This window comes from Haliaeetus leucocephalus, unplaced genomic scaffold, assembly GCF_000737465.1.
Source record: "Haliaeetus leucocephalus isolate CR32 unplaced genomic scaffold, Haliaeetus_leucocephalus-4.0 Scaffold306, whole genome shotgun sequence".
Lineage (NCBI taxonomy): Eukaryota > Metazoa > Chordata > Aves > Accipitriformes > Accipitridae > Haliaeetus > Haliaeetus leucocephalus.
The window spans coordinates 1100711-1111663 of record NW_010972742.1 but is presented as its reverse complement, the minus strand read 5'-3'; the positions used below and the strand labels follow the sequence as shown (position 1 = coordinate 1111663).

Here is a 10953-nt window from a genome sequence, read left to right as displayed (position 1 = left end):
TTCCCTTTCTCCAGCTTTCCCCTTCCCTTCCCCTCAGGCTGGGAAGCCAGCGCGTGGTGGTGATGCTGTGCCCAGGTACCAAAATGACGAATACCCGCCGACAGCTTGTTACGTGGCAGTGGTGGGGGTCTGTCCCCCCAGGGTCTGCCCTGCCACCGGCTGTACCCTGGGCTGTGACCAACATCCCCCCACACACACCGAGGACCACAACCTCACTGCGCTTCCCTCGCTCAGCCAGCAACGCAACACTCAAAAAAAAAGGCAAACAGCAGCAAATGCAGAGCAACACAGAGTCCAAAGACTGTCAGCGTGTCACGAATCCACACTGGGATCCACATGCCCCGTGCCTCCAGCCAGCTGGAGCACTTCCAAAATAAGCGTTTGACAGCCCTTGCGCTGTGCTGAGCTGCTCCAGCCTCGAGCATCCTTCACCATCTGGCTAAAGGCACAAGCTCGGCTCTTTTCAGTTAGACCACAAACATCCTGCTTTTGTTTGTAGCTATCGAAGGCTGCCAGCGCTGTTTTGGTACCAACCGATAAGCATACAAGAGCCCATCAGGCACACAGAGAGCTGCTGAGATGCTCTCTGCCACCAAGGAGGAATGTCTCACCAGGAACTAGCTCAGCTGAGCCAACACTGGCAAACCTGACATCTCTTCCAGCTGTGCCACCAGCTCCCACATGGCAGTGTCCAGGACAGCAAAGCATCTTCCTCCTGCACCTCGCCCTCAGGAAAAGCTTTGAAATTGTTTCTTTGTAGGACCAACACATACCAACCCCAGGCACAGCCTCCAACATGCTACTGAAACCTCCTCCTCCATGAGCCTGGGGACCCACAGCCCCGCACATGGAGCTTCCCCCAGCCCAGCACTGCCGAGCCCTTGTGTTTTCTTTGCTAGTCTTTCAGCCATGGCAGTTTGTAGAAATTGCTCACATCCTCACCAGCTTCTCCATCACAGTGCGCAGCCACATCCAAGGTAGAAGACAGTGGTTTGCATCTAAACTGGGTGTTTAGTCTGGTGCATCCACCAGCATCACCCAACTGGGGCAAGGGCTCCAAGTATCCCCCACCACTGTGAGCTCTGGGGATGGCGCAGAGGCGAGTGCTGCCAGACTTACCCTCTGTTTGAGCTCTTGGTAAACACAGCTCATAGGACGTCCTTTGATTTTTTAAACAAGTGCCTCCAGGGAGCCCAGCTGCAGCTTGCCCACACGGGGATGGATGTCGACAGGAGGACGGTGCTGCCTGTGTTTGTGTGGCGTGAGCAGCAACAATGAAAACATCTGTCTGTGGTTGTGCGACCTCTTAAGCGATGATTCACTGAGCAGGAGGTTATTGCTGACCGGAGAGGACTGTACAAGTAAGATCAATTGTCTGCAATGCTTTTTCATGTAAAGTGGTCCCTCCGGTTAGAGGGAAGGGCAGAGGTTGCAGCCGGGCTGCAGCTGCTCCGGGGTTTCCCTCTCTGGGCAGCCCGTACCCCTCCAGCCCTGCACCTGATCAAGATCCACGACGGAAAGTTATCTAAACCCTATGGTGGCACAAATAAGCAGGGCCTTCAGGTTGAATGGAAAAGCAGTCCCCTGTCTGAATAAGTCACCCGGATTCCCCCGAGCCCACCCCAGCAGGCCCCTTTGTGGCGTGAATCACACCAGCGATTGCACAGCAACATTTATTTAGATTTTCAGCAAAGGCATATTTTGAACATTTTAGAAAGAAGAGGTAGATTTGGCCCTAAAAAAAAAAGCAGTATAAACTTTTCTAAATCTTGTCCCTTACTGGCTGGCACCCAGGTCAGCACCATGATTAAATGCCTGCGTTAAGCTCATCCCGTGATTTCATTCCTGCCCTCGCCGAGCAGCTGTCTGCATTTCCTTGTGCATTTGCATTCTGTGGCCAACTTTTGTTGTTTGTATTGGAACATCATTAAAAGTGAACAAACCCAGGTGATTTTACACTTCTCTCTCCCAGTGCAGAATTATGCCCTCCTGTAAAAACCCTTGTTTCTGGCTGCCCTCTCTGCAGTAGGCTGCTTTTTCCAAACCAAAACATTTCCCAGAGGCAAAACAACCTACCTGACAAGTGTTTTTTCAACTCCTATTTATAGTACTTCTTGAAGATTAAAATCAGACACAGAGATGACTCAGACTTGGTACATGTACCTTCTTGATCTGAAGGGTGTATCACAGAAACCAGACCAGGTTGCAGCCAAGGTGACGCACAAAACCGACCGACCAGAGAGCCGCTACCTGCAGGAAGAGCCAAATCCACCTGGGCCATGCCTGCTCGTTTGTCCTACGCAGCTTGAGAAGTAGCAGATAGAAAACGGGACAAAAAAAGGACAGACAGCAAAGACAGAGCACGTAACATCTCAGGGAGGAAGGCTTGTTTGTTGGATCTTAACTACATGTTCACTTATAGTTGTATTTTAGATATACAACTAGCGTAAATGTCTCAAAACTTTTAAAGGCGATAAATACTGACCTTATTTTCCAGGACCAGCTGCTTTCTTTCTGAGCTCTCTTGTCCTGTTGAAACGAATATATTTAAGAAGGTTTGCTTTTATTTGTGGCTTTTAGATGCTGGCAGAATTGCACCTGAATACTGTTAAAACACGAACAACGCCTGCACAGCTCTGCCAGTACGAGACAAGGTGACTCTGGTCACTTTGCACCAGGACTCCAGGCTCCCTTGCCCTTTCACAAGCGATGTTTGCATCTCAGACCAATTCCATCAGCTGCACTAAAAAAAGCTGCAGAATTACTGGTGAGAGGAGATGCGGGAAGAAACAACCAGGAGATGTCAAGGGCAATAAACTCGCAGGCTGGTACCTGCCCAGGTTCATGGCTGCGTGCTGCCTCTGGACGCTCCTTCCCGCAGCTTTGCTGCCTGCACTGCCTGTCCAGAAAACAGAAACCCTTTCAGGAGGTGCACAGGGAGCTGCCCCTCAACAGCCAGGGAGAGTCGCTGCGCAAATCAACTCTTCCCTAACTTCAGCTGGTGTCTAGCAGCATGCAGAACACTTGGCCAAGGCAAGGTAAGGGCTAGTGACAAAGTATTTGAGCGTACAGCCCCTTCAGCCATCAGAGTTGACTAATTTCTACCACCTGCCGCACCAGAGCCCTGCACAGTACCAAAACCCACTATCACAATCTATCAGCTTTCTGCCAAGAACCATGTTACATGCTAGGGAAGCTGCTGTGCCAGAAAAGATAGATGAAACATCTTTGACAAAATTAAAAAGCATCCTTTACTGAAAACCAAACCATTTAGTAGGAATGCATCAATTTAAATGAAGTTCTGACAGTGAGAGTACAATGGCTTTGGGGGAAGGAGAGGCACCTGCATCAAACCAAAAACCTGAAGCTCTCGATGCCAAGTTGGATGTTTCAAAACAGTTTTATCGTATGTGGGTGTTCATACAATTTAATTTTCACTTTAGTTCCCCGTATAGGTATATAAATACACCCCAATTCTTAATCTGCAGGTCAGGATCACATCCAAAATTAGAGAAATAAAGCAGACTTTAACACTTCAACCAAAACATTTACAGATACAGTGTTGGTATGAGTTGTAGTTTTTATTTGTATTGAATGGATAGGGGACAGACACTCACAAATTAGTAGCTGACCTATTCTAAATTAGTTTTACTTTGTTACATTGTTTAATGCCCATTAAGAATTCTGGGATATTTTAGGGCATGCTTGGTCAGTTTGGAAGGATTTAGCTACAAGAATGGACAAAAGCATCAGCAGCAGCACCCAGCACGGCCAGCGACACTTCTCTGCAGCCGCTGCCAGCCTCCCCTTCCTTCTCACAGTTGGGCTGCTTGTGCTGAGAATCAGAAGCAGCATCATAGCACATCTTCTCCCTCTCCCCCTCTCCCTTGTGCTTATTATATTCTTCCAGATCGATGATTAATTGGATTTAGACCTTTTTTCTTTTCCTTTTTGCTATTGGCACTGTAAACCATCTGTCATATACCTGAGCATGGGAGATTAATAACCAGGAGTCACCTTGCTGCAGGCCATCCGACATAGAGCAGCAGGAGAGGTTTTGATCCCATTACAGTTTTGCTGCCACAGGGGTTAAAAAAACACTTTATAAAAATAAAACTTCAAAGCAATGGAAGCAGTCAGCTCTCCTCGACCCCCTCTCCAAGCCAGGTTTTATTATAATGCTAATGTGCACTCTGTCTGCACGACACACTTCACTGAATCTCATCCTGAATATAAATTACAGCTACTTTGATTTTTTTTCTTAAATGTGCTGATATCCATGCTCAATGATTTAATTTCATATAACTTTCATGTTTTAGTTCTGCAGTCCTGAGATGAAAAGAAATAATCTCTTACCACATTTTAAATCTGGATTTCTGCAAGTCTCCTTAAAACAGCTACAATTTGTGCCAATCCAGTAATTTTTAATTACAAATTATTTATTTTTCTGCTTATACTACTTTTTAAAACACAGTTCTAATAGATACAATTAAAATTCTTTTTTTATCATAAGATCCGTTCTTATTAAGAACCTAGTGCTTACACAGAGACATTTGCATTTCTTTCTGGTGTTCTAAAGTGCCTTACATAAAACTTGCAATTAAATTTAATCATTAAACATGGCATTACATTGGGTCATGTATTTAGGTAATGATAGTCTACTTTCCTCAAAATTAAAAAATAACAAGCAAAATAAGTAATGCGTGAGAAAGCAAACATGTTGTAATATCAAATTAAGTATGCAGAAAACAATTAAATAATAACTAGGTATAGAGTGCACACATTCAATGGGCTCGTTTGTGCTAGGTACATTGTTTGAGCAATTCAGCCACCCCATAATCTGGCCAATAAAGCCTTTATCTCATTCTGCATCATCAGAGGTTTTTGTGCTTGCATTCGCTATAAATTGCTAATGGCTTCAAATGCTACCCAGGTTATCTCACAGCTACATAGCACCAGACTCGCTGGAGGCAGGGTGAACTTCATTGTAATAGAAACCCTGAAAACTACTTCCCCATATTATGTCTGATTTATGAAGGAAGTAGAGCACAAACAAAATAAACAAACACACCTTAATGAAAATGTAATCACTGACAAATAAATGGTAATGACAAAGGTGCTGCAAGAGGGAAGCTTAATGTGCAGCTGCTCCATTCGGTAGCAATAATGTTCATAAAGAGACAAATGGACTCAGCCAGTGCTGGATGGCTTTTACCCAGTGTCCAGAAGTGGGAGTCACCCTGTGTTTTTGGGGAAGATGAGAACTTTAAGATCAGTGTCACTAGGCAACAGAAACAGCTGTCGTGATGCTTTTGAGCAGGCCTTTGTTACTTGTTATTTCTTACAAAGGACAGAAGGAAAAACTGCAGTCTCCACAAAGGTTTCACTCCTGCCCCACAAGATTTTTTTTCTGTTAGTGAACTCCACTGATCCATGGTACAAAAAAACGTGCTCCCAAGGAGCTGCCCTCAGAGGAAAACCAGGACAGTTGCAATGTTTTTGGATCCTGCTGAACACTCTGTGCAGAAACTAGATACTGAGCTTCAGAAAAGGGAATCAGCTGTGAAAAAATGGGCCTGCTACTGAACTCCTCTAATGGTGACCTGCTCTACTGGCTCAAGGCTGCTTTCCCACAAAGCCATCCAGTCATCTGTTAGGTCCAGGAGTTATTAATATTCAAAATACATCTGATAACCCAGCTGAGGCAGGTAATATGAAGGCAGACAAAAATGAACTTTAGCACTGATATAGTCATTTTACAGAGATACGAATTTCCGAGGTTATTCAAGTCCTAATTTTGCATTTTGCCAACAAAATTCTCCTTGATGCTATTCAGCACACATGTTGGAGGTCTTGATAATAGACAGTCTCTCTCTTAGAAGGCAGAGATCATTTTATGATGAAGCAACTACTATGAACTCTAAGGGTAGGTATTTTAAAACCCAAGGATGTATTAAGAACTGTAACTGAAAGAAGACTTTCTCATTTAAGCCTCAGGCAAGGTTAAAGGAAGAAGAACTCTCTCCAGCTGAAGTCATTCTCAGGATGAATTCACGGGCAGTTGTTATTTTTAAGTGAGAAAGGAACAAATATTTGATGCCAAGTGTTGGAACAAGAAGGTACTTCCAAAACGGGGACTGCAAATTGGGGAATGGAAGATGCGACCTTGCACTGTTAACTGGCAGCAGTTCAACTCCAGGTTAATAATAAGTCTGGAATGCTTATAAAATTTGCAGTCTCAATTCTTGTCTTAGTGAGTAGGTGGCCATGTCTCAATCCAACTGGTATTCACATTACACAATTTCAGGAAACCTGTAAGGAGACTGACCATACACAGCTGATCTGAGAACAAAATGTTTAAAAAAAAAAAAAAAAATCTAAGTGATTTGGAGAACAGAGATGAGAACACACAATTTCCTAGACTCACCGACTTGTGTTAGAACTTCATGTTTAGTAAAATACATTTGAATTGCATAAAAGCAAGACTGTTTTAGTGTGTACTTTATTGAATTAATTTAAGAAAACGTTAGGAATTCCTTATAGTATTTTTAACAAATTTTTAACGAGCAAAAGTCAAAGTGCATGAAGGGGAAGAATACATACCCACACTACGGAAGAAAGAGCATGATCCCTAGCACAAGAACGTCCCACAGTACAACTACACCTAATGGCCCTTGGTGTAAGTGGTTCAGTCTATTTCCAGATCACTGTCTTCACTGTAACATGCAGATGGATTATGTATAGAAGTCAGGAGCACTAGGTCTTTTTCTGGAAGCAAACCACATTCCTGAAGAAAAGCCTCCAGGTCTACAGCAAAAAAATCTTCTCCAAGCTGGTCAGTGATTCGCACAAAGTTGCCGATGAGCTCACCTGCCTTATAGATCAGCAAAGCTGGCAAAGCATTATTAGTAAAGCGAGTGCTAGCACCAATGAGCGAACTCTTTACTCTGCAAAATTTAACTGTCGGATACTCAGCGGCCAGGCAGATCATACAGCCGTTCAGGGATTCAGTGCCAGGGATATCATCTTCATAAATATGGATCATGATCAGTGTGCTCTTATGCTCTTTATCAACTGTGTCCAAAAATGCTTCTCCACTGGTAATCTCAAAAACCTGTTTAAATTGCTGCCCACTGTACAACTGCTGTCTCATCTCCTCCATTCGCTGCTTCCTGTATCGCTGTAAAAATTCCTCATCATCTTCATCATTGTGAATCATGTTATATTCTTGTAATGTCATCTAAAAAACATGTACAAAGATACATGAAAAAGATCTGCGTCACTATATGGGTCACTTATATAATGAGAATTTAAATCAAGAGGATTAATATGGGTCACTCATCTTTAATAACAGCAAAGTGCAAGCCATGAAGGCTCAAGCACCCTCTGTATTATACTCCATTTTGATCTAATTAGAAACCATGTCTAGTGGGAAAAGCGATTTCAGCCTTGGGTATTCCAGTTTCCACAAGCTGCACTAGTAACACAAGTGGCTGCTCTGTGCTCCCACTTTAATTCAGGTTAATGGTGGTTCACTAAGCTATGAGCACTGATTTGGATACCATGCCTGATCTAAGTCTAGCTTCTTTTTCATTAGCTTTTTCGTTTAGTTTTTCAGTTAACACTGTTTGGTAACCAAATGCGCTATCTTGTCTGTAGAACAAAAGTTAACAGGATTTTACGCATTTCCTATCCGTTCACCTGCTTTGTTAAAAATATTTGCATCACTCAATGTATAGGACAGTGTGGCCAACTCTCATCAGCTGAAAGCAAGAAATGCTGTCTGCTAATTAGTAACTTCTCTGACGAGAACCGTAAGAGCTAGTTATACAGCTCAGTTGATTAAAACCATTCACTACTTCCAACGCCTTCTATCTTTGTAGCTCAAAGTCAAAACTAAATTCTCAACATCCACTTACTAAATACGAAATCAGTAAGGACTCCTAAACTCTTGTTTTAGGCATGGAAGGCAGTATTCATAGGTTTGCTGTACAACTCTTTGTATTAATCCCTTGAAGTTGACTTATTTGATAAACAGATAAGGGAAATCTGGGAAAAGGATTTGGATTTCTTTGGTATAGCAGCTAAGTCGCTTATTTCTTAACACAGGCAAATGCAATGCTCCTGGAATACCACTGAAATGCAGAATAACTAAGCTTGGCAACACCTGGCAAATACAATTACAATGCACCTCTTACACTGCTGCTGTGTTCCTGTTTACTAGGGAGAAACGATACATATCTACTGATAGAACAAGGACTCCTATCTGCTTCACATACACAAATGATGAAACTGAAAATGTTAAACATTTAAGTGGCATTTTAACTCATTTGTGCCATGCTACCTTTCCGTTGATTTTTTCCTGAAGCTCTTTCTGCTTCTGCTTATCAGTCTCTTCATCTAAGTGAGATCTACATGTCATAGATAACTTTTTTATGAGTCGTTCCATTTCTCTGCGCTGCTCCTGCCGCTGTTCAGTTTCCAATTGTTTAAATCTTCGCCAGTCGTTAATGACTCCTTTGGGACCTGAAATTAAATATGTAGGCATTTTGTATAAAAGGGTAATAAAATTACACCTATCATTTAAAAGTCAAGTAATAAGTCAGCAGTAAAATAGTGGCGCTGTCATAAACTTTTTGTATACTGTGCAAAATGTTGAAATGAAAGTAATTTGCCATTTTACATGTCCTTGAGCTTGTATCTATTTTTTTCTCCTAAGAAGACTAAAGATTATCTAACTAGGCTACTCTCATAATGGTCCCAAAGATTATTCCGAAGATTAGCATTTGTGCTCTTGAAGTAGAACCACCAGCGCTCAAGAATTCCCCTACTGTTAGCATGGCTTTTCATAAGAACAAAAATAATGATGGGAAAGTATGATTAAGTTTGCCAATGCTTTTGTACAGAAGTACATTCTGTGATGTACAATAGTGTTAATTCTTACAGACTGCACCTTGGTGTTACTTTGCTGCTGGGGCCCTGTGGAGTTGCTTTTTCAGGTCCTCTGTAAGCATAGCAGTTTAGTAGTATAATTCTTCCATTCTTCCTTCAGGTGAAAGATGTGAACACATGCAGGAAGAAGATTTTTCATCATTCTTAGAGAAACCGTACAACACAGAGGGCCAGTCTTTCATAAGAACATAAGAAATACCCTCTGGATCACACCAGTGATCCACACAGACCAGTACTGTCTCTGACAGTGGCACTAGAGAATGGTGTTTTGGGAAAGCCTGGCCACTTTCTGTCTGTTCCTCATGTAGTTGTTCAGCACCCACCTGTCAGCGGTTAACAACTGTGCAGCTTACAGGAAAGAAATTTATGCGTTATGAACCAAACTGTACAAATCAGCTTTGTATGCAAAGCCTAACTGCTTTAGATATAATGCCGAAGTCTCTCAGAGGCAAAGTGAAACATTAAAATAAAGAACTGGCTATTAAAAATAAGGTTAGACTACAGCCAGGAAATGATCAATCTCTGACTCAAGTATGCATAAAAACAGGACTTTCATTGTGAAAAATGAATTTTAGAAAAACACGTGAATCTTCCAATAAACAAAGTATTTACAAAACAATTAGTTTGATATGATGATACCTGTGTTGACTGCACTGCCATCGCTGCTAAGCTCTACTTCCCCAACGCTTTCAGGAATGTTGCTCTCGCCTTCTTTATCTTCTTTCTCACTGTCTTCATCCTCCCCCTCGCTGCTGCTGTAATAATACTGGAGCTTCTCACCAAGCAGTTTATCATCCAAAGCAGTCATTATGTTCTAAAAAATAAATTAACAAAATAGAGAATGTATCTCTTATTCAAATATGCAGCACGAGACACCACTTTAAATGCATAACAATAGCCCTCTACCTCCTCAGAGCAGTTTTTTAGCCACATAAGAACAGTTTACAGCCCACTATCAAACAGCCTACAGTGCAGTCAGTCACGTGAGTTAATTCTTAGTCACAATTTCAAACTTACTTATGTTAAAAACCTTTACTAACAGAACTGCTTTGAGGCTCACTAGTGCAGAAACACTTTATGTGTGTTCTCACTCACAGAGAATGAATTTTCTAACCGTGATTCAGGAGTCTTATCAGCCTCACTTGGACAGCTCTGTGAGGTTGTTTTCCCAGTTATTGAAATTTAAGTTTCCAGTATTACTTGCATTATTTTAATAATGATTTATTTGACCTGAAAAATGATTAGTGTAATTAAACAAATTAAAATGTTCTGACCTTTATTCCTTTCCAGTCTTTCAGAGACAAGCTTCTGTCAAAACCTAGAAGAAGAAATTTCAGACTATATTAATTCAAATTGTCAAAGACAATCTCAAAAAAACTTTTGCAGAAATCCGGCACATTTAAATAACATAATGCATGCAAGGAAAGAATTTTAAAGAAAATGTAACCGTGTTTGCTGCTTAATAAAAAAGGTTACTCTCAAACACAGAAAACATACTTTCTAAGTATTGAGACAGAACACATAAATGCTTAGTGCAGTCAGTGCTACAGTTTCATGAACATCACTTCCAAGCTAAGATATAACGTGTCAAAAGAAAGATCTTCATGTCTGTCATCTTTTTGCCTGTCCACTGACCACATTGGTCATCTTCACAGAAGTCAACAGCATCTTGTTTGTACGGACAACACTGAAATTAGATGCTGATATGCTGATAAAGTGATTGCAACTACCCTAAAAATCCTCACTTTTCCCCAGTTAAACATTTGTTTAATCCAAAATGCCTTCTGCTAAACAGAAATTAACAACAGTGGAATCCACCCTCTAAAGCTACTGACAGCATCAGCATTTACAGACTTTGTACATCTCCTGCATCGGGAGAACAGAAAGATCAGACATTTCCAAGCGATGGAAAGCTGAAGAACCACGGAGCACCTTGAGAGTTTGGGGCTTGCTCTCCACTGACTCCCTCCACCGCAACCCTCTAAAAGAGCTGCTGATCGG

General features: G+C 41.9%; 1 protein-coding gene across 5 annotated transcripts; it reads right to left on the bottom strand.

Moving 5' to 3' along the window:
* Window positions 1-3471: 3471 nt before the first annotated feature.
* Window positions 3472-10266, bottom strand: PDCL (phosducin-like). Of its 5 annotated transcripts, none has more exons than XR_774565.1 (5): window positions 10227-10266; window positions 9592-9766; window positions 8345-8526; window positions 6604-7240; window positions 3472-6342 (listed from the first exon to the last, which is right to left on the bottom strand). XR_774565.1 is itself a non-coding variant. In XM_010570740.1 (4 exons), the coding sequence occupies exons 2-4, from the start codon at window positions 9758-9760 to the stop codon at window positions 6689-6691; spliced, it is 903 nt and encodes a 300-aa protein (XP_010569042.1). In that variant the 5' UTR covers window positions 9761-9766; window positions 10227-10266; the 3' UTR covers window positions 6526-6688. The 5 variants fall into 5 exon arrangements, 1 of the variants encoding a protein (XP_010569042.1); XR_774564.1 differs by having other exon boundaries at window positions 3472-6323; XR_774566.1 differs by having other exon boundaries at window positions 3472-6312.
* Between the last annotated feature and the right edge of the window lie 687 nt (window positions 10267-10953).